Source organism: Dendropsophus ebraccatus, chromosome 11 (assembly GCF_027789765.1).
Source record: "Dendropsophus ebraccatus isolate aDenEbr1 chromosome 11, aDenEbr1.pat, whole genome shotgun sequence".
Taxonomy (NCBI): domain Eukaryota; kingdom Metazoa; phylum Chordata; class Amphibia; order Anura; family Hylidae; genus Dendropsophus; species Dendropsophus ebraccatus.
This window is the reverse complement of record NC_091464.1, coordinates 25,133,575-25,157,288: the sequence shown is the minus strand read 5'-3', so window position 1 is coordinate 25,157,288 and position 23,714 is coordinate 25,133,575. Positions and strand designations below refer to the sequence as shown.

Genomic DNA, 23,714 nt, shown 5'->3' with positions numbered 1-23,714 from the left:
CATGCGAACAACGCAAAGACAGAACATGGGCTCATAAACCCACTGACTTCTAAAAAAAAAAGCTGTATTCGTTTCTCACCTGGATGGGGCTGCTGCCTCATTGGAAAACCTTGTTCTAGAGATAAAAGTGGCTCCCAGAGTTAATATCTAGAGATGAGAGCAATGTAAAGTGTCACTGTCATTTTTAAAAACTATTGAGATGTCAAAAGTTTTGATTAGTCCGGGTCTGAGTGTTCAGCCCTATACCGATCATACCGAGCAGAGGGAAGGACACTCTGCGTCGCGTGATATCAGTCGGGCTCCATAGACTTACATAAGCAATCAGAGCCTGACTGATCACACAGTGCCAGGAGAGGATCGCACTTAGCGCGTTTTGTTCCCAACACGTTCTCCTGATTGGTACTTAGATCTGGACCGATTCAAACTTTTGACTTGTTTTGAAGAAACATTAAAAACAGGTACACTTTAAGCATGTCCAATCATTGGGCATCTAAATAGCAGTGTATCCATGTTTCCCCAGAGTTTTTAGCACTTCTTCAGTCCCGAGTAATCAAATGCCAAATGATTGGCCTTAATCATGCTCAGGTTGTGCTCTATTAATACCCTATTCATTCTTTAGGGCAGCATTTCTCATTTCCAGTCCTCAAGCACCTCCAACAGGTCATGTTTTCAGGATTTCTTTAGTATTTCACAGGTGATCTAATTATAGTTAGTACAAGAGGTATCACCACAGCTGTTCTGTAAATGGGAGATCTTCAAATCCTAACCTGCTGGGGGGGAATTAAGCACTGGAGTTGAGAAACGCTGTTTTAGGGAAAGTTGTTGCCAAGTGGCAGAAAAGCACAACGGTCTAGATTTAATTTTCATTTAAATATTTTGAAATGTACAATGTCCATTTCACACATGAAAAAAAAAAAAACATACATAAAGTTTTTCCCCCCTATTAAATTCAATGAGAAAATGTTGGTTCACATGTTGCATAATTGTACAAGAGACTTATTTTGGGCTGTTCTGATGGGCTGAAATCTTAGAGAGGTTTTGCGTGTAAAATTTGTTTTTGAGCCTTAAAGTGTACCTGTTATAGCTTTCAAAATCTAAATCAACAGTAGATGTGATATAAAGCAAGTTTGCAATTTACATTCATTATTTATTTTATTCTTTTCTTGCTGTATCATGGAAAACACGCCACTTCCTGTTCTCTGACTCTTTTTGAGGAAAAAAAAAAATTAAAAAAAAAAATCAGAAAACAGGAAGTCCCTCATTTACCAGGCCATCTGAGCGCTCACAGAGAGAAGGCAGTCATGTGATTGATGGACACATTGAGACGTGACTCTCTGTACTGGCCCGAATTCCTGGGTTTAATCTCTTTTTTTTTTTTCAAACCAGCACAAGACAGAAAATTTGCCTTCAGGAGACTGGACCTGGAGTTCTGGTAAGTACAGCTTTGTTATGTATATTGCAAACTAGCATATCACATCTACTGTTGATTTAGATTTTGAAAGTTATAAACGACAGTGACACTTTAAACAAATGTGTGAACATAGCTGTAGGTTCCTAACTTGGGATGAGTGAACCTTGAGCACTAACTTCTTCAGCCATTAGTGCTAAGCTTTCAGCTTCAGACAAACCTGAGCGTGCTTGAAGTTCACTCATCTCTAATCCTAATCTATTCCACTGGATTACAATGGGTCTTTATAATGGGCAGATTAGCACCGTTAACTACTCTCACAACATTCTATCCATCAAACAGCTATGGATACCTAACACCAGTATGATCATGAACAATGCTAATTTTTTTCACAAAAATTTACTACAATATGGCAGCTGCTTTTGAAAGTTTAGCTATTACAATTCAGAAACTAGGAGCTTTAAGGGGTAGTTACAGCTATTTGCTTAGCTGCATCTCATATGGCTGCAGAGGAGGCTTCAGCTGTATCTTCCGCCAACCTTTTTTAAACTTCAAATGCAAAACTGAAACTCACCTTTAAGAGGATGAAAACCTGGTGTGTACTCTGTTTATAGTAACTAAAGGCAGCAGGATACATAAAAAGGTGAGGATTGTATAGACAGTACAAGGATCCAGAGTACACAATATAAATGTCCAGCAAGGTATTATAAAAGAGGTAATAAACCTGGGTAGTTTATTAGTCTCTACACAGGATCACCAATTCAGGTTTGATATTACAGGCATCACAATCATTCATCGGGACTATAGACATAGGAGACAGCCATCTATATGCCCACTTGGCTTGTTTGGATGTGTGTAAGCTATTGGGGCCGCTCGCAGTCACCCATAGTTCTGATCCCAGCAGAAAAATAAAAGGACTGAACAAACAACAAAAGAGCTGTAGCACAGACACTAGATTGTTCAAGAGATCCCATCACCAGAACGCTATACTAGAGCCAACCTAAAGCATATATCTGTTTACAACCAAGAGAGAATACACAATGGTGCATTCACTGTCAAAAGCTAACTTCCCAGGTCAGGAGGAGCAAAGTCAGAGTCAAAAACAAATCTTATTGTGTCCAATTAATTTTCTACCCATGTATTAACAATAATTGAACAAGATTTCTCTGAAAAAGAAAAACTGACCTTAAAGCAAATGTACCACTATAACTACTCAATCAAGGCTTTCATATCACCTGAATGGCGGCGCTGCGTAAATTGTAACAGTGGCGTCTGTTCCTTTCATCACCACCCGGTTTCTATTTATGCAAATGTCTAGTTTGGTGCGCTGGAGGCCGGGCCAGTGCACAGACATCTCTTCCCCTAGGTGACGTGTCGGGCCGGGGACAAACTTGATTCTAAGGCGGTGCGTCACTGAGGAGGAGAAAATATCGGTGCACTATGCCCGCCTCCAGCGCACCAAACCAGATATTTGCTTAAGTACAAACCGCAGGAGATCTCAGGAAGCGGGCAGCGATGGCAGAAACGGACGGCACTGTTACAAGGTACGCAGTTGCGCCGATTAGATGATATGGAAATATTAATTGATTACTGATAGTGATACATTTGCATTGAAGAAAATAAACCTCACTTTACATAGGAACCCCTTGTGAAGTACTATGAATGATCACATACTAGAAGTGTAGCTGATATCTGATCACTACTAGGAGTGCAGCTACTAAGCTCTCTCCGGATCTGGAGCTAATCCAATGACTTGATTTGGCTTTACCTTTACAAGATGCGTCCAAATGTGATTTTATTAAAGGTTCAGAGGTGAAGCACTGGCATGCAATTTGGCCACGAGGCTTGAAAGCTATAGGACAAAACGATCCACCAAACTCTACAATCGCCCCACATAATCATTCTTCCTAGGAGATTAATTCACAGTGGGCCATTTTAGTAGCACATGTCCACCGACGGAAGATGGTATGCACTATTAAAATGCCATCATACAGCCATATAAAATACATAGCCCTTTCAAGAATAAGGCACCACATCCAGGTTTTGCATACTACTGGAAGAAGAAAAAACAAAAAAAAACATAAAGCACTTTATGCCATTTAGCACACAACATTCTGAAAGCATCTAACAAAAAGAAAAAAAAAATCAATCAAATATTCCACACGCTGTTATGTCCGAGAACACATTTCTTGAATATATATATATATAAATGAATGTAAATAAATAGGCCAAGTCCAAAAACACACTTGCATAAAATAGGGTCCCAAATACCAAGTTTGTTGACTTAAAGGATCATAGATAGCCAAGGTAACGCAGTATAAGTGCATAAGAAAAAGCTTGTGCTACACATCAGTCTTAAAGCTATAGACACATACATACAGGATACAGTCAAGTCAAACTTCTATTGAGTACCAAGCAACCCTCCTTTCTTTTTAGATCACTCTATGGGGGGATAAAGGGCATAAATATGACAATTCCGCTATCCCTTAGTGCTGCAGATATGACTTGGGATGGTAAGGGACAACTAGACAACCAGAATTTGCATTAGACTGGTTTTTACGTAAGAATGATCCAATACGGGATTGTGGATGATGATCTGTAGGAGGACTCCCTTTTTGTGACAATTCACAGTTTGTTGCATTCTCCAAGAGATATAGGCTACACAATATGGGAGCGTGAATCTTCCAACAGCACCGAGTGTAAAAATATGAGTGAGTATCAGGCCAAGTCTGTAGAGATTTATTTCCGGGGTTTGCTGAAGGTGGGCATGGCTCCTCTAGCTGTTAACCCTTCAAAGCGTTTGTATGTGTAGTTGATGAAGACCCAGTCCTTGTTCTTGAAGTCAGAATCGGGGTGTTGGCATGCCACACCTACTGAGACAAATCAGATATAATTAAAAATTAAATAAATGTAATACTAATATTTCTATTAACTGTGGCGAGTAAGCCATTATGCCATGGTGAATGGAACATAGAACCTAATGTATACCTTATTGGTGTACTTCCTAGCAGTTCAATGTTTGCAAATGTAAAATAATGCACTTGGGGAGAAGGAATGCTCCATCCAAGTATCATATCGACAGTTCTGTTTTGGCAAAGACTTCAGAAGAGAAGGATTTAGGGATAGTGATTTCTTAAAGTCTTAAAATGAGACACCAGTGCAACCAGGTGGTAGAAAAAGCAAATTGTATGCTGGGCTGTATAGCTAGGGGTATAACCAGTAGGAAGAGGGAGATTGTAATTCTGCTGTATAGAGCTCTAGCGACATCACAGCTAAAATACTGTGTCCAGTTCTGGAGACCTCACCTACAGAAAGATAATGATCAAGTAGAATGGGTCCATAGATGTGCTACAAAGATGGTGGATAGTGTGAGGCATAGAAAACATCAGGAAAGACTTAAGGATTTTAATTACAGATGAGCGAACCTGGAGCATGCTCGAGTTGACGAACCCGAACGTTCGGTATTTGATTAGCGGTGGCTGCTGAAGTTGGATAAAGCCCTAAGGCTATGTGGAAAACATGGATATAGTCATTGGCTGTATCCATGTTTTCCAGACAACCTTAGAGCTTTATCCAAGTTCAGCAGCCCCCGCTAATCAAATACCGAACGTTAGGGTTCGGATCGACTTGATCCCGAAGCCGGTTCGCTCATCTCTAATTTTAATCTGTATAGTTTGGAGGAAAGAAGGGAAAGGGGGGACATGATGGAAACCTTTAAATATGTTAAAGGACTAAATAAGGTTCAGGAGGGAAGTGTTTTTTGAAATAAAATGAATTTAAAAACAAGAGGACACAATGAGAGATTAGTATGGGGTAAGATCAGAAGCAACATGAGAAAATATTACTTTAAAAGAAGTCCGGGGAAAATTTTTATCAAAGTATTGTATTGCCCCCCAAAAGTTATACAAATCCCCAATATACTCTTATTATGGGAAATGCTTATAAAGTGCTTTTTTCCCTGCACTTACTACTGCATCAAGGCTTCACTTCCTGGATAACATGGTGATGTCACTTCCTGGATAACATGGTGATGTCACTTCCTGGATAACATGGTGATGTCACTTCCTGGATAACATGGTGATGTCACGACCCGACTCCCAGAGCTGTGCGGGCTCTGGCTGCTGGAGAGGATGATGGCAAACGGACACAGGGCACTGGAGAGACACTGAGCATCCCTCTGCCATCATCCTCTCCAGCAGCCACAGCCCGCACAGCTCTGTCACCATGTTATCCAGGAAGTGACATCACCATGTTATCCAGGAAGTGAAGCCTTGATGCAGTAGCAAGTGCAGGAAAAAAGCCCTTTATAAGCATTTCCTGTAATAAGTCTATATTGGTGATTTGTATAACTTTTGGGGGCAATACAATACTTTAACAAAAATTTTCACCGTACTTCTTCTTTAATGAAAGTAGATGTAAAAAATAAATAAATAAAAATGTATAAAGTTATATAGGTTCATGAATAAAATATAAATTTTTTTTTTTAAATATATCTTTTTTTTTTTATTTCCCTGGAAAGCCCCTTTAAACTTCCTAATTCAGAGGTCTCTGGTGGGCATTTTACTGCTCAAAATGAAACAAAGTCAGACAATGGACACCTCAGATGATGCGATCACCATTTTTTAAATAAAGAATGTGTTTAATCAGTCCCCATAGGTGATGCTGTAAAGGTAACAGTATTTTATTTGCATAAACTTTGGCTTTGATAGATGCACATGTGATGAGCCAATTCCTACCAGCGTGACTTCCTCACCCCATGTGACTTCTGGTTATGAGGTTTCTTGAAGAATTAGCTCTACTGTGACAGACCTGTATCAATATCAGATCTAGAGGTGAGCATTAGTCAGCATGTCATGGGGGTTAAAGCTGACTCACTGTGTTCAGTAGTGGAAAACATGGTTTTTCCAATGGAAAACATTGTTAAAACACAAGGGAGACACACTGAACATCTGTAGCATTTTCCTAGATACAGCGCCACCTGTCAGCGACCTCTTGAACAAAGATTTATTAAGCTGCCTGAAACCTACAGCAACCAATCACAGCTTGTTAAGATATAAAACTCAAGCTGTGATTGGTTGCTTTTGGAAGAGAAGACAGTGTGGTTTTCAGGCAGCTTGTTATATCTGGACCTGTGTGTGAATCCAGCCTTGTGCATTGTTTTTCTTTAAGAAAAAGCAACATTACTACAATAACTTACCCTTGGGGCATGTCCACACAGCTAAAACCTCACCTGATCTCTACACATCAACAGGTATGTTTACATAAGACTGAAAAGACCTATGCATTTTGCATTTTTTCAAGCACAAAACAATAAGTAGCATGCATAGCAGCAAGTTTCCCCCTATGTAAAAAAAAAATCTGTGTGTTACATCAAACTCTGTGCCAAAAACTGCATGCATAGACACAAATAACTTGAAATTTTCTACCAGAATTTAATTTACTGTGTGAACAAGCCCTTATAATTTCATAACAAGACATAAAAGTAAATCCATACACAAAATTGATGCCTGAACCTACACAACAGATGTAGCAGCTTACTGAAATTGCACTCATTCCCACATACTAGAAACTCACCCATTGGCTTAAGAATGTCAGAATCTGGAAATTCATCAAAATTTGAGGTGTCATCGATACTTTTTATTTCAATAGGTATTGCAGCAGGTCTTTCCCTGTGGGAAAAAATACTAAAATTATTCAGTGATTTGCTGATGTTGGAACACTACATTAGTAAAGACACATAATGTTCATCACAATCCTCCCATCCTGCCTACCTCCTTCCCCCAGCACTCCTGCCTGTACCTCGCCCATAGCTGTTGCAGAACATCTCATTTCACTACAGACTATTGCAGTGAGGTTGCAGCACCTGCTGCATCACTCAGCACAAGGCAGCATCTCGCTCTCTATAAATGTCCCAATAAAGATATATATGTATCAGTGTATATGAAAGGGAGATGGTGAAGTAGGCTGGAGGAGCTGGTCAGAGATTGTGATATCAATAAGGGGGGTGAGGCATGAGCTCCGATAAAAGATCCAGCCTCTCCTCCTGTGACATCAGAGGATGATGCACTGTCTAAATAGAGAGGGAGGGCCAGGGAACTGGAGGCAACACACATTCTATAGTTCAATCACGCAAAAAAACATGCCTAAACCAGTACTATTAGTCATTACACTATGTTAAAAAGTTATGTGTTTTCTTATACCGGAGTAACTCTTTAATATCACCCACAGAACTCTCAGAAGGAAAGTACAGTGATATACCACTGCCTATGCTTTTTACTATAATATAATACAGGTAGAGATGAGCGAACCTCGAGCATGCTGGAGTCCATCTGAACCTGAACGTTCGGCATTTGATTAGCGGTGGCTGCTGAAGTTGGATAAAGCCCTAAGGCTATGTGGAAAACATGGATATAGTGATTGGCTGTATCCATGTTTTCCAGACAACCTTAGAGCTTTATCCAAGTTCAGCAGCCCCCGCTAATCAAATACCGAACTTTCGGGTTCGGATCGACTTGAACCCAAACCCGGTTCGCTCATCTCTAAATGCAGGCTCAAAGTTCCATCTATATCATCTCAGAAGATACTAAATAGTCCACATACACTTTAGGATCTGCTTAAAGCGACTCTGTGCCCACAATCTGACCCCCCAAACCGCTTGTACCTTCGGAAGCTACTTTTAATCCAAGATCTGTCCTGGGGTCCGTTAGGCAGGTGATGCAGTTATTGTCCTGAAAAACAACTTTTAAACTGGCAGCCCCGTGCCAAACGGCAGTGGCCTAGATTGTGTATGCATCAGACTGGCACACCCTCTCTGTCCCTCCTCCCCACCCTTAGGAATTAGGAATGCTCTAGCCAGGTATTCTTCTATTCACTTGTCTGAAAACTACACAGGTGCCTTAACGATCCAGCCCATGTGCAGTGTTCACACAGATGATGAATAGTAGAAAATCTGCCTGGAGCATTCCTAATGACGAGTAGGGTGGGGAGGAAGGACAGAAGTTGTGCCGGCCTAATGAACAGACATTCTAGGCCATGCCAGTTTGGCACAGGGCTGCAAGTTTATAAGTTGTTTTTTTTATTACATTAACTGCATCACCTGCCGATTGGACCCCAGGACAAATCTTGGATTAAAAGCAGCTATCTGAAGGTACAAGCAATTGGGGGTGGGGGTGTGGGAGGGGGGACAGATTGTGGGTACAGAGTCACTTTAAAAGGAACCTATCACAGTGCCGAGAGAACAGATTTGGTAAATCTTGTAATTTATTCATTTATGTCCCTGTGGTCTTATGGGTCCACTGGTATACAGATGAAAATGCATTAAAAAAAAAAAAAAAAAAAAGAAGAAGAAAAAAAAAAAAAGAACACTTTGTTTGTAGGGCACTATACACTAAAACAAATGAAAAAAATACCAGAAAAAAAGCAAGAATAAACATTACAAATACTATGCGTGAAACAAGAACCAAAAATGTACCTTATATGTTCCCAGTCAACACCTTCAAAGAAGGAGTTTGTTTTTATTTCTTCCACGCCTGAAGCCCCGATTCTTTGTTCCCAATCACAACAAAATCTGGATTTTTTTTTATTAAAAAAAAAAGTAAACGTAATGGTAATATTAAAATGATTTTTTTTTTTCACTTATTAGAACCAGAAAAGTGGAAGTCTGCATATTTTGAGGCTCAGTGGATACAGCGAAAACTTCAAGTTTTTAAGATGTTAAAATATAGACAGAATTTTTTTTTTTATAATATGTCTACCGTACCATTATTTAGACTTAAGATGAGCGAATTTACATTACAAATGAAGCGAAAGGCTTGGTTTTCTCGGCAGTTGTCTTATATGCCTGCTGCCTTGGATCTCTGTGCTGCTCCATCCTGGGTGCCTGGAAAAGCTGGATCCAGTCTGGTAGAAGTTTTGCAGGACTAGATCCAGCTTTTCCAAGCACCCGGGATGGAGCGGCACTGAGATTGAAAGGTAGAGGGTGTATAGGCCAACTGCTGAACAATTGAGGCCCTTCGCTTTGTTAGACATAGGGGGACATGTATGAAAAGGCATAAATGCCTTTTTTAGGCGCAGATGATTGTAAAAATATTAGCAAATTATATTTTTGTGAATATTACTTTCGCATCTGCCCCAACTGCGCCACCTTCGCCAGTAGGGCGGAGAGGGGGAGTTACAGGGGGGTGCGGCCTCTATGTGCACTGCATTTATCATTTTTCAGGTGGAAAAATTATACTGAAACTTACGCCAGCTCTGAGCTGGAGTAGGTTTCAAAATTTTCGTACTGATGGGCTTCGTGTGATCGAGATTTATGTAGAGGCAATGCGCCTCTACATAAATCCCCTGAGCTCCGGGAACATTCGAAAGCCCGGCGTAAAAACCGTTAGACTTCATAAATGTCCCCCAATGTGTCGATTTTTTGGGCAGCATAACATTATTACACAGCAGTCTGTGCTATATGCTGCAATGTACTGTAGGTTAACAGACCCTACAACCTATAAGTCACTGCGGCCTATAGATGATTGATACTTGTCTCCCAATCACTGTGCATTGGGAAAAAATCTATCAATTATTAACAGGTGGAGGGGCAGCAGTTGTTGTTTCCTGGCCACAGCACCTGTGTACTTTGTATTGTTATTCCACTCCTTAAAATGGAGCCTGTCAGAGACGAACACACATTTTTCAGCATGTTGCCCCTTATGCGGTGACGTACTATTGGTTAAAACAGGGATGGGGAACCTTCGGCCCTCCAGCTGTTGCAAAACTACAATTCCCATCATGCCTGGGTAGCTGAAGCTTTAGCTGTCCAGGCATGATGGGAATTGTAGTTTTGCAACAGCTGGAGGGCCGAAGGTTCCCCATCCCTGGGTAAAAAGAACATACGGCTGAAAGCTTGTAGCACATGGCCAGAGAACAGTTAACAATGCTGCTACCCCTGCCACCTGCCAGCGATTGACAGACTTCTCCTAATGCGGTATGATAGGGAGGAATGCGTCAATCATCAGCAGGGGGGCGGGCACAGCAGCAGGAACTCTTCTCTGACTCTGCGCTGCCTTCTTTCTCATGTAGGTGCTCCTAACCTACAGTACATAATGGTATCCAGGACAGACCACTGAAAACCACATGTTTGTGGACTACTACTTTTAGTCCGACATGCATGCTACATCTAAAAGAAGCAGAGAGAAATGCATGCCTTCTGAAGACCAGCTACCTTAAGATAAGGTCCTTGGCTTTCTCTGATATTGGAACTTCTGGAGGAAATGTTAAGGTTTCTTTCCAGTTCATAACTTTCTTATAGGTCTCCTGAGGTGTCTCAGAACAAAATGGAGGATATCCTTTATAGGAAAATGAAATAGAAAAATATATATAAATAAATGATCCTTGTAAACAAATTCTATCATTTTGACGTCATATGCTAATGGTTGTATGGTAGTGAATCCTATAGTTCTAAAATCCAATAGAAGAAAAGCCTCACACCAGCATGTGAGGGCAATTGTTTATACTCACAGCACATAATATGCACTTTAACCCCTTAGAGGGATTTAAAAATTTATGGCCTGGGGCAATCCCATAGACTCCCTATAATAATGGGGCTTTACCGACCAACCCTCTCCAGTCTGCGATTGGTAGTCAGGCTGTGACAACACTCATGGCCGTGACCTGGGGGAGCGCTAGAGTGTACAGCTTCAGCCTCTAATTCAGATCACAGACGAAACTAAGGCTTAAAGGGGTTGTCCAGCGAATTTTTTTTTTCTTTCAAATCAACTGGTATCAGAAAGTTAAATAGATTTGTAATTTACTTCTATTTAAAAATCTCAAGTCTTCCCATACTTATACACTGTTGTATGTCCTGCAGGAAATGTTGTTTGTTTACATTCAGAAACAGTGCTCTCTACTGACATCTCTGGCAGAGTCAGGAACTGTCCTGAGCAGGAGAGGTTTTCTATGGGCACTTGCTGCTGCTCTAGACAGTTCCTGACTCCGCCAGAGATGTCAGTAGAGAGCACTGTTTCTGAATGTAAACAAACACCACTTCCTGCAAGATATATAGTAGCTTATAAGGATGGGAAGACTTGAGAATTCATCTTGTTTGTATATTACCCTCAGTGTTTCTTGTTTGCAGAGGAACTACAATCACCATAATATCTAGCACAAGTCATAATTGGAAAAAAAAAAAAAAAAGTTCACTGATGGGATGTGAACCCTGGTCGGTGTGCATGGTAAACCTGTCACTTACCACTGCACCATAGTGGGAAGCTGATGAAGCAAGAGGGAAATAGTCTATAAAATAGATCTAATTCTGAATAAATAAATAAAAAAGGGATGGTGAACCAGGTGGTGATGATTTCTATTTGAAAGAAAAAAACACAGAAATAAGATGTGCAGAAGTCATCTGTGGCTGTTTCTGCTGCTGCCAAGAGTGCTCCCCCCAGCTGCTTCAGCTCTATGTACATGAAGGTTTCCCCTGACGGCTTCTCTGTGTGTGGGGAGGGGGGTTAGGACGGCAGAGGAGATGATTTATGTGTCAGGGAACAGTGTTGTGTCACACAGAAATCATCTCCCCTGTCCTGACCTCCTCCCCTCCCCCCAGCTGCTTCAGCTCTATGTACATGAAGGTTTCCCCTGACGGCTTCTCTGTGTGTGGGGAGGGGGGGAGGGGGGGTTAGGACGGCAGAGGAGATGATTTGTGTGTCAGGGAACAGTTGTGACAGAACGAAGTGTTGAAGCGATCAGAACTGCAGCAGCGCAGACAGCATTCTCCCCTCTCAGGATGACTCAGACTTACTCTGGGGATGGAGAGACACTGCCTGTGCTGCTGCTGAGAGTGTGATCTGCTGGGACCTGCCTGACAGAAATCAAGCCCCTCCGTCTTCACAAGTCCCCCTCACGCTTGATCTGCACAGGCTACTGTGTAGCCAATCAGGCTCAAGTACTCTGCAGCCAATAAGAAGAGGGAGAGGCTGGCACAGGCGCAGAAGAGCTCAGTGCAGCTGACATCACCGAACCAGAAGCAGAGACAGGAGAAGCTTCCGGTCCGGAGAATGACAGGAAGACAGAAGATCTGAAGCAAGCAAGTCACGTGACCGTCCCAGAGATCTCCCAGAGCAGACATCTAATGGCAGGTAAGTATATTAGAGAAGGGTTAACCTTGGTTAACCCTTTCCTAATACAAAAAATCATTTTTCCCTGGACAACCCCTTTAAGGATTGTCCCTGGATTCAGCTCAGCATCGCTGCATCTTTTCGTCAATCCCTCCCCCCTCCCCGCCAAACCAGGAAGTGAGAGCAGGAAACAGCGATGCAAACCTAAAGTTCTGCAGGAAAAAAAAATTGACAAAAACCAATGCACTGGAAAACCATCATGAAAAAACTTTTAAAGTAGTAGTCCTAACTGAACAACCGCTTTTTAAAACAAAGTCGCCTTCAAAAGTCGGCTCATCCACCTTGGTTTAGTAGTCTTTGACTCCAGGCAAGAAGTGGTTGTCACCAGGGAACTGTGTGTGATAGTGTGACAACCCATGTAAACATATATAGTACTCTGCAGGCTTACCGATTAACATCTCATACATTATGACTCCTAGTGACCACCAATCGCAGAGTTTATTATAGCCAGTTTGTAAGAATACTTCTGGTGCTATATAATCCGGAGTGCCAACAGTGGAAAATGCCTGGGAAAAAAAAGGAAATCATAGAGCTTAAACAAATGTAATCTAGCACTCTCTTTCTCTCTCATATATACAGAATTTGAATTTATACTTCTGTATACTTCCGTAAAATGTACCTGTCATTAGTTAAAAAAAAAAAAAAACAACAACTTTTGACACGTCACAGAGACCTGCCAAAAGTTTCGATCGTTCAGGCTGTGACCGATCAGGAGAATGATCCTCCCCCCGCTGTCTGTGTGAGCTGGATGGCTTAATAGACTTACATTATGTGGGGGAGAACTGAGCATAGACTTCTCCTGATCGGTCACAGTCTGGACACTCAGACCTGACCAATCAAAACTTTTGACATATCCTTGTGACATGTCAAAGTTTTTTTTTTTAATAACTACAGGTACACTTCAAACAATGGTGCTTTACTAAATTAGACATTTAATAGATTTTTGTTTTTTTAATTTTTATACTGCACCAAAACTACAACTCCCAATGTCCAAGAGCCAACAGCTGTCCAGGCATTCTGCCAGTTTTGCCATACTCCTCATTCATTATTGCTTTACTTCTTCTGGTTGTATCTGGACTGGACATTGGTTTAGATCCATTTCACAATTGTCATCTGGACTCCCACAATAGTAACAGAATCCTGAGATTGCTGGGGATAGTGGTGGTAAGACCCCCAGCCATCATACATTAATCCCCTATCCTGTGAATAGCTGATGAAAGCTATTAGGAGCCAACCCTTCAAACTTTTTGTATAGACTGAAACTGAAATATCAAAGAATAATCCAAGCGCAGCGTCTTTGTGTAATTTAGTTCTTAAAGGGACGAACTATTTCTTAGGAACATCAAGGTACGCGTATACAGTGCTAGTTAGCTAGTGCTATACATACCAGCTGACGTCTATTGCGTTTCCATGTCTCCGCTTTCCTTTTAGAGTTCATATTTTGAAAATCTGCAATGAAATGAAAAATACTGCAAATGAAAATATTTATATAATAAAAAACACACACCACCATCTGTGCAGTGTAAACAAAGGTACTTTGCACTCTCGAATGTTATGTAATACACTGCAAGTATAGATAAGAGTGTGGCTCAGGGCAATAGAGTACACATACGTGCTGCCATCCTTTTCTCTTCCCAGCACTCATTCTAACCAGTGCCTGATAGAGATGAGCCAGTGCGCTGTGGTTTGTCCGAACCTGAACGCTCTGCATTTGATTACCAGTGGCTGAAGTAGTACTTCTTTAGGCACCGGTAATCAAATGCTGGGTGTCCAGGTTCACATAAACCAGAGCGCGTTTGAAATTCGCTCATCTCTAGGGCCTGATGAAGGTCTCAGAACTAAAACTATACTATATGACTATGATTTCAATAGTACTATATGAAATAAAATAAAATCTAACAAATGGCATGACATTTCAGAGTGTGGCATACCTTACTGGCTATTAAGGGATTGTGGACTCCTCAAACACAAAATTTTTGATTTGCTACTATAGTGACTCTCCAATACTTGATATTTCATACATTTTGCATCAACAAGGTTTAGAAATGTAAAGGTGTACCGTGTGTGTGTGTTACAAAGTACTGGAACATCAACTGCTAACACTTCTCTAAGATACGCTGGAAGAGATTCAGTAGGTACAAACTAGCAGCAATCTCTTCCCATTGGAGCTGAACCAGAAACAAAGGAAGAGTCCGAAGCTGACCTCCTGTAAGTCAGATATAAGCTTTGTGCAAAAACACTGTGGAGACATCATCTCTTATGTCTCAATGTCAGTGAGCTAGTCAGACCTACTGGGAAGAAACAACCGAGCCAAGGGGGGTCTCCAGTCAAGGAATCCACTCTCCAACAAGACACAGTCAAAAATGACATGACCTGTGAATTACCCAAGACAGGTATCCACCCACAGACAGCACAAAGCCTAGTAAGTGCTTTCAAAAAGAATGAGGGTTGACCAAAACACAGTAGAGACACCATCACGTGTTTCTCAACTTCAGTGAATCTAGGTTGTTTCTTCGCAATAAAAAGGTCTGGCTAGCTCACCAGCGTTAAGAAAAATGTGATGTCCCTGTGGTGTTTTGGTTGAGCTCCCTGCTTCAGTTCCACTGTGGTAGCACTATGAACGGATACCCCGGAAGATTTCATGATACAGACAGGAGTCCTAACAGAGTGATCAGTTAATTTTCAAAAGGACCACAGTAATAAAACAGGATCTATTACTGGTAGTTATCTTAAACAGCAACAGGTTACATTTGTTACCCATAGAATGCACAACCTGCATGCACATCCATACCACTGAGAGTGTACCTGTCCCACAGTCACAGGAGATACACAGAATCAGGTGAATATACATTTTCCTGCAGATCTACCACTGTAGTGTATCTGATTGGGAGTGTGCAATATCTTATTACAGGCCTCTAAGGGGGGGAAACAGGGCAGAGACTTGGTCAGCGAATGAACTCTCATCAATTTAATATTAAACAGCAGCACAGATGTCCCGGTGGCCGCACATTTCTCCATAGAGGACCATATAGTTGTAGATCTGTGGGTTATCTTCTTATTGAGACAAAGGAATGGGAATAAAAATGCAGAAAAGACCTAACTTTTCAACTTTGTCTCAATATTCATGCCAGCTTCATGTCGGCCTATGTGTGGCCTGTTCTGGTTCTGACACACCAGCCTCATGTCACCCTATGTGTGGCCTGTTCTGGTTCTGACACACCAGCCTCATGTCACCCTATGTGTGGCCTGTTCTGGTTCTGACACACCAGCTTCATGTCGGCCTATGTGTGGCCTGTTCTGGCTCTGACACACCAGCTTCATGTCGGCCTATGTGTGGCCTGTTCTGGTTCTGACACACCAGCTTCATGTCGGCCTATGTGTGGCCTGTTCTGGTTCTGACACACCAGCTTCATGTCGGCCTATGTGTGGCCTGTTCTGGTTCTGACACACCAGCTTCATGTCGGCCTATGTGTGGCCTGTTCTGGTTCTGACACACCAGCTTCATGTCACCCTATGTGTGGCCTGTTCTGGTTCTGACACACCAGCTTCATGTCACCCTATGTGTGGCCTGTTCTGGTTCTGACACACCAGCTTCATGTCACCCTATGTGTGGCCTGTTCTGGTTCTGACACACCAGCTTCATGTCACCCTATGTGTGGCCTGTTCTGGTTCTGACACACCAGCTTCATGTCGGCCAATGTGTGGCCTGTTCTGGTTATAAGGGCCATTAATTACCATTTTATAAGCATCCTCTTGTCACCCCTCACAAGGTTTAGTTTACTAACCTGTTGTATATAGCAGTCCCTTCTCTGTATGTATTTCGCATTTTGTTATTTTTAACGTTTCTAAAATCCTTTGATGATCTCTGTCTAGGGCATATATAAGTCTGTGAATTCAGCTTTGTATAACATCATGTCTGACTGAAGGCTTAGCTTAGGGCCGTTTTACATGGGACAATTATTGTGCGGAAAATTGTTAAATTGTTGGAATTTTAACGATAATCATCCTGTGTAATTGTAGGCAACGATCGAAAAATCGCTTGTGTGTTGTTGATCTAGATCTGACTCTAAAATCATTGTTAATCGTTCGCTGTAATTCCACATTTGTTCACTAATCGTTCACTGTAATTGCACATCATTCCTTCTTTTGCTGGGATCAGATGGAGTAAAGAATCAACAATCTTGTTTGCGAACGTTTATCCTTAAATCGGTATAAATCGCTTCACCTAATAGAACCCTTACAATCGAATTTACTAAATTTACCTCTAAAAGGTATCACCTGATTTTTTCAATCTTCCACTATTTGTTACCCATGAAATGGTTAAAAGGAGTCTGGAGAAAAATTTTATTACTGTATTGTATTGCCCCCCCAAAAGTTATACAAATCACCAATATACACTTATTACGGGAAATGCTTATAAAGTGCTTTTTGCCCTGCACTTACTACTGCATCAAGTCTTCACTTCCTGGCTAACATGGTGATGTCACTTCCTGGCTAACATGGTGATGTCACTACCTGGCTAACATGGTGATGCCACTACCTGGCTAACATGGTGATGTCACTTCCTGGCTAACATGGTGATGTCACTTCCTGGCTAACATGGTGATGTCACTTCCTGGATAACATGGTGATGTCACTACCTGGATAACATGGTGATGTCACTACCTGGATAACATGGTGATGTCACTACCTGGATAACATGGCGATGTCACGACCCGACTCCCAGAGCTGGGCGGGCTGTGGCTGCTGGAGAGGATGATGGCAGAGGGATGCTCAGTGTCCCTCCAGTGCCCTGTGTCCCTCAGTGTCCCCCTGCCATTATCCTCTCCAGCAGCCACAGCCCGCACAGCTCTGGGAGTCGGGTCATGACATCGCCATGTTATCCAGGAAGTGACATCACCATGTTATCCAGGAAGTGAAGCCTTGATGCAGTAGTAAGTGCAAGGAAAAAAACACTTTATAAGCATTTCCCGTAATAAGTGTATATTGGTGAGTTGTATAACTTTTGGGGGGCAATACCCGTACGTCATATGTCCCCAGGAGGTGTTTAGAGCGGGCCCGCCCGGCGACCCTGCTCTGAACCGCCGCGATCACGGGTGCCGCGTGTAGCCCGGGACCGCGGCTATTAGCGGGCACGGTCCGAACGCCGTGTCCGCTAATAAGGTAATCGGAAGCAGCTGACAAAGTTGACAGCTGCCTCTGATTACCATATGCAGCCGTTCCCTGGTGTCTAGTGGGGGAGATCGCTCCTCCGGGACGTTGTCCCGGACAAGCGATCTACGCGTGTGGTGCCGGCCGGGGTCCGCTCCAAGATGGGGCAGACCCCGGCTCGGCACTCATTTGTTTTCGGCTGCAGCAGCCGAAAGCAAACGAGTGCCGATCTCATTGATCTTTGCTGTATAAGTATACAGCATAGATCTCACTGAGAGATCAAAGTTTATATACTAGAAGTCCCCCAGGGGGAATAACCTTAACCCCAGGGGGGCTTCTAGTATAAGTGTAAAAAAAAAAAAAAAGTATTATTAGTAAAAAGTCCCCTCCCCTAATAAAAGTTTGAATCATCCCGCTTTTCCCATGTTTTAAATAAAAGTAATTAAATAAACATGTTTTCTATCGTTTTCTGACAAAGATTTGAAGCCAAAGCCAGGAATGGATTTGAAAAGAGGAGAAATCTCAGGCTTTCCTTTATGACCTCTGATTTCCTTTATGACCTATGATCTCTGTTTATAGTCTGTTTCTGGCTTTGGCTTCAAATCAGATAATCTGCCAGATAATATTTCTGTGTAAATGGACCCTAAAGCACTCTCAAAACACAACACACAATGTCCACTCCATTAGATCAACGACTTAAACAAGTATTGACTACAAATCCCTCCTGTGCACTGTAGTTAAAATAAAAAGGAAGAAAATAAAGTGTTATTTACTTACTAACGTCACTTGGTAAACTGTGGTTAAGGTTTCTGTAAAAATCTGTTCTGTGAGCTTTCTTTAACCCTGTGCACAGTCCAAAGTCAGACAGCTTCACATGTCCCTTAAATAGTTTTCAGGAAGAAAGAAAAAAGTTAGCATTAGATCATCCAAAATTTTTTTTCTCTTTTTTGTGTGTGTTAAAGCATAAAAAACAGAACATAACTGAGGGCCAACCCTCAGTTATGTTCTGTTTTTTGATATTACATTAGTGTGGAAATATATTAAGAAAAAAAAAAAACACAAGAAAAAGTATCAGCTGCAATGGTCACACATGTGTCAAGCAGGGCCAGGAAGGCTGAGCACCAAGGGGATCTGTATGGAGAGTGTGGTATCATTGTACAACATTCAGAGCAGTTGGTTTTATTTGAGGAATTATGGTCTATAATGGTCTGGATGTTGGAGCTAGCTTGCTTGTCCATAGTTACCTTACTGTCCAGCAATAGGTTATCTGGCTTGATGTCCCTATGTATGAATCCTAACTGGTGGATTGAATCTATTGCCAGCACCGTCTCAGCAATGTAAAACTGTGTTTCTTCTTCTGTAAGTGTGTCTTTCTTCATCAACAATGTCATCATATCACCTGAAATCAAGAAGACGGGAAATCAGACTCCAAAAGCTGTAATATCGGAGCAATAAAGAAGCTCTGCTGACAGGGAAAAGCAGCTCAAAAACAAGAATTTGGGGACACCTCTAAAACACCCGCTAAATTTAAGTTATCAGTAGATTATACATCAGTAAAGTATACATCGCAGATTCTATATCTGCAATTGTTATCTTTATATGCTCTTGTATCCCTTTGCGATAAGCCACAGATGAAGGAATGTAAGTAGTCATCGCCATTATATTCTGAAGCTAAGTAGTCCTCTCTATGCATCACCATGCCCAGTTTGGAGACTTACAGTGGAAAAATACAAAGGAGGAGAAAGCTACAAATTACAGATATGGAATCATCATCCTTTATCCTACTTACAGATGACTTGAAGGGGTTGGCCACTTTATAGTAAAATTGCTCAGTGTACAGTAGTAGTGTTATCACTGTATATACTGACAGCAGCTCCCTGTGTACCTCATAGAGCTAATATCAGACTCCCCTCCTCCAGGCTGGGCTGCCCTGCTCTGTGGTGTTTTGGTCCATAAGATTGTTTACATGGAGGAGCATGTGACCATGCCCCGCCCCCCAGTGTCCACCACTGAGCCTGTATGTGTCTATGGAGGACACAGGGGGCGGGGCTTGGTCACATGCTCCTCCATGTCGGCCATTTTGTGGACTGAAACAAAACAAACAGAGCAGGCAGTGGAGGAGGGGAGTCTGATTTTAGCTCTATGAGGTAAACAGGGAGCTGCTGTCAGTATATACAGTGAGCACTCTTACTAATACTTTGTACTGACCTATTTTACTAAAAAGTGGCCAACCTTTAAAGTGTACCTGTCGTTATGCAAAACTTTTGACATGTCATAGAGACATGTCAAAAATTTTGATTGGTCCGGTTCTGAGTGCTTAAACCTGTACCGATCTGGAGATAGAGGACAACAGCTGCAACACGTCCTCTCCCCGCTCTGAATAAAAAAAAAAAAGTCACGCTCCATAGGAGCCCATTATAAGTCCAACTCCTTTTTTAAAGCAGAGCGGAAAGTTAACGCTCTGCAGCAAAGTCCTCTCCCCACTCTATTTCCCGATCAGCACGGGACTGAGCACTCAGACCTCGACCAATCAAAACTTTTGACATGTCAAAAGTTTTGTATAACGACGGGTATACTTTAAGCCTTCACACTTTTTTTTATGACAGACTCCCCATCAAGGGGTTAGAAAAACATGGCCACTTTCTTCCAGTGACACCACAACTCTGCTCTGCAGTTCAGGTGTGTTTTGCATTCCATTCACGTCAATGGAACTGGCATGCAAAACTTAGTCCGCGAGCGGGTTGCAGAATAAGCGACGGGTTTTCCATCGCCATTCCGTAGTGTGCATGTACCCTAAATGTTCACACTACCATTTGGAACCTCAGACAAGGTAATGTAGAGTAGAGTACAAGGTAAATGTAGAGTACTAGGGAGCCCGCACAATGAAGGAAATTTCAATGGAACGCTGACTGGAGATGAGCGAACCCAAGTGTGCGGCATTTGATTACCTCCAGGTAGGAACTCCATGATGAGATAGAGATTCAGCTTGTCTTGGAAACTGTAGAACATTTTCACCACCCACAGGCTATCCGCTTCCACTAAGATGTCTCTTTCGGCACGAATGTGTCCAACCTGAAAAATAAAATAATAATAATAATAAAATAATAATAATAATAAAATAATAATAATAATAAAATAATAATAATAATAAAATAATAATAATAATAAAATAATAATAATAATAAAATAATAATAATAATAAAATAATAATAATAATAAAATAATAATAATAATAATAATAATAATAATAATAAAATAATAATAATAAAATAATAATAATAATAATAAAATAATAATAATAATAATAAAATAATAATAATAATAAAATAATAATAATAATAATATAATAATAATAATAATAATATAATAATAATAATAATAAAATAATAAAATAATAAAATAATAATAATAATAATAATAAAATAATAATAATAATAATAATAATAATAATAATAATAATAATAATAATAATAATAAATCAGACTGAGGTTTTTCCAAAATACTGTTACTCTATAAATAAATGAAACTATTTTTAAACAGGCAATAGACATCCAGTTATATCAGCCAAGATAAAAGATTGTCTCCAGGTTCAGATAAACTTTACGAGCAGAACACATTTACAGCAGTGAAGAGATGGCAGCCTTTAGTAACCTTCTGCTGCTTAGATGGCACCGACAGATCCACCAGGCCTTTCTGCTGCATATTCTCTAAGGCTATGTTCACACAGAGTAAAATACAGCCGTAATTTTAAGTATAAATAAAATGAGCATGTTAATTATTCGGACGGGTATAAGCGCTCACCGGAAGTAGCCTGGACTACGCTGCTGGGAGAAGGCAGTGTAGTCTAGGCCACTTTTAGTGAACATGTACACCGGTCAGCACGGGGGAGGAGGTGAGTAGTAGATGCTATGACAGGAGAACACATCATGCTCTCCTGTCATACCTGCGGCGGGGGGTTATCCGTGCTGCGATACGCACTAGGATATTTTTTTTGCGGTGCGGGTCGTGGCCTGAATCATGTGAATGGCTGCATTCACATCAATGGTCCCTAAAATTGTTCATGGTCACGGATCTGCGACCACAGACAATTTTACAGGACATGTGAATGCAGCCTTACAGAAATATTACCTTTTTTTGTCTGGTGCAAATACATAAGCTACGTAGTTGCTAGAGATGAGTGCAGCTCAGGTCCGACCGTTCGACATTTGAATACCAGTGGGTGAAGAAGTTGGATGCAGCCCTAGGGAGTCCGGGAAAACATGGATACAGCCTTTGGCCTATGGGTGTATCCATGTTTTCCCAGACTCCCTAGGGCTGTTTCCTAAGCCACCGGTATTCAAATGCCGATCAGGTAATTCATGACAGATGCTTGTAAGAGGTCCTGATATCTTAACCTCTAAAGTCTACATTATTCTACTCTATGCAACCATCTTAATGATATTGGAATCAGATTCCAATATATCTCTTTCTAATATAGTTCAAACAACAAAGTACAAAGTTCACCACCCAAGATAAGAAAGGCTAACATAGGGCAGATAACAGTCTTCATATTACAACTATATACACAAAAAAGGTAATAAATGAAAGTATTAAACTAAAAGGACCCACACTTCCGACCTCCCAATCTCTGCACAAGAGCCAGGGGGTGCAGACCACCACCTAAGCAGCCATTTATTTTACAGATAATCAAACGCTACATCTTAAAGGCATGTATGTTTAGCACAATCTAGTGTGCATGTTACTGGGTGAGCCAGGACACAAGGCTGAACAATGATCAATCTGAAAGGTTAGAATCATCAACTGCAAGGACTGAAAGTTGGGCACTGATGTCAGGACCTCTGACAACTCGAGCATGCTCAGGTCCAATCATTCGGCATTTGAATACCAGTGGATGAAGAAGGTGGATGCAGCCCTAGTCTACAACCATAGGCTATGTTCACACACACTGCTCAGTATTTTGCTACCAAAACCAGAGGTGGATTGAAAACACAGAAAGGCTATGTTCACACACTGTAGAAATTTAGCGGATGGCCCTCATTTAATGGCTGTTGTTTTAAAATAACGGCAACTATTTGCCATTACATGACTGCCATACACTCAACAGTGTGTGAGCATAGCCTGTGTATTCAATCCACTCCTGGTTTTGGTTGCAAAATACTGAGCAAAAATACTCTGTGTGAACCTAGCCATAGGCTGTATCCACGGTTTTCCAGAGAATGGTAAAAGAACTTTATTCTTTAGGGTGCGTTCACACGTACAGGATCTGTAGCAGATCCGCAGCAGATTTGATGCTGTGTTCAGTTATTTAGATGAAGTCCGCTGCGGATCTGGTACGTGTGAACGTACCCTTAGTCTTTTTTTTTTTAACTTTGGGGGACATTTATCAAACTAATTGCGCCTGTTTTTAGTCTAATATATCTAGTTTGCGCTCAAAATAAATCTAATATGAATTTATGAAGCTTTTTTATGCTGCGTTTACACGTAACGATCGTGCAAATTTGCGCGACAACAATCTAATTCGGACGATAATTGTACGTGTTAATGCAGCGAACGATTAAACGACGAGCGAGAAATTGTTCATTTTGATCTTTGAACATGTTCTCAAATCGTCGTTGATTGTTCGCCGATTTAACCAATGTGTGAGATAGGCTTAAGTGATCGCAAAAGGAATTTTCCGTACGATATATCGTACCGTCTAAACGCTGATCGTTATGAAAAAAAATCGTTACTCCGACATAGTTAATCGTGCGATTGGGCCAATTATCGTTTCGTTGAAACGCACCATTAGACATGACTATCCAAATTAGATGCAACTTTTTGAATTAGATTTTTTTATGTTAATTACATCGAAAGTGCGCCAGAATTCTTTTTTTCTCTACATTTATGAACTGCGCATTTTTTTTTAAATCGCATATATTGGCGCATCGCTAGGTCTGCTCCGAACCAGGTGAATTTATTAGACTAATTAAAAGACCATTATTTTTAAGACACATTTA

General features: G+C 41.1%; 1 protein-coding gene across 6 annotated transcripts in view; it reads right to left on the bottom strand.

Annotated features, from left to right (window-relative positions):
* Window positions 1-990: 990 nt before the first annotated feature.
* Window positions 991-23,714, bottom strand: part of LOC138768079 (serine/threonine-protein kinase 38) — a 48,052-nt gene continuing 25,328 nt past the window's right edge. For 5 of the 6 annotated variants that reach the window (XM_069946106.1, XM_069946105.1, XM_069946108.1 and 2 more), the window contains exons 6-14: window positions 20,667-20,790; window positions 18,963-19,117; window positions 18,496-18,598; window positions 13,955-14,016; window positions 12,956-13,073; window positions 10,617-10,740; window positions 8,880-8,975; window positions 6,983-7,077; window positions 991-4,281 (exon numbers count right to left, since the gene is read on the bottom strand). In XM_069946106.1, the coding sequence (XP_069802207.1) occupies window positions 4,148-4,281; window positions 6,983-7,077; window positions 8,880-8,975; window positions 10,617-10,740; window positions 12,956-13,073; window positions 13,955-14,016; window positions 18,496-18,598; window positions 18,963-19,117; window positions 20,667-20,790 (1,011 nt within the window). In that variant the 3' untranslated portion in view covers window positions 991-4,147. The remainder of the gene's footprint in view (window positions 4,282-6,982; window positions 7,078-8,879; window positions 8,976-10,616; window positions 10,741-12,955; window positions 13,074-13,954; window positions 14,017-18,495; window positions 18,599-18,962; window positions 19,118-20,666; window positions 20,791-23,714) is intronic. The other variant, XM_069946104.1, reaches the window with a different exon arrangement.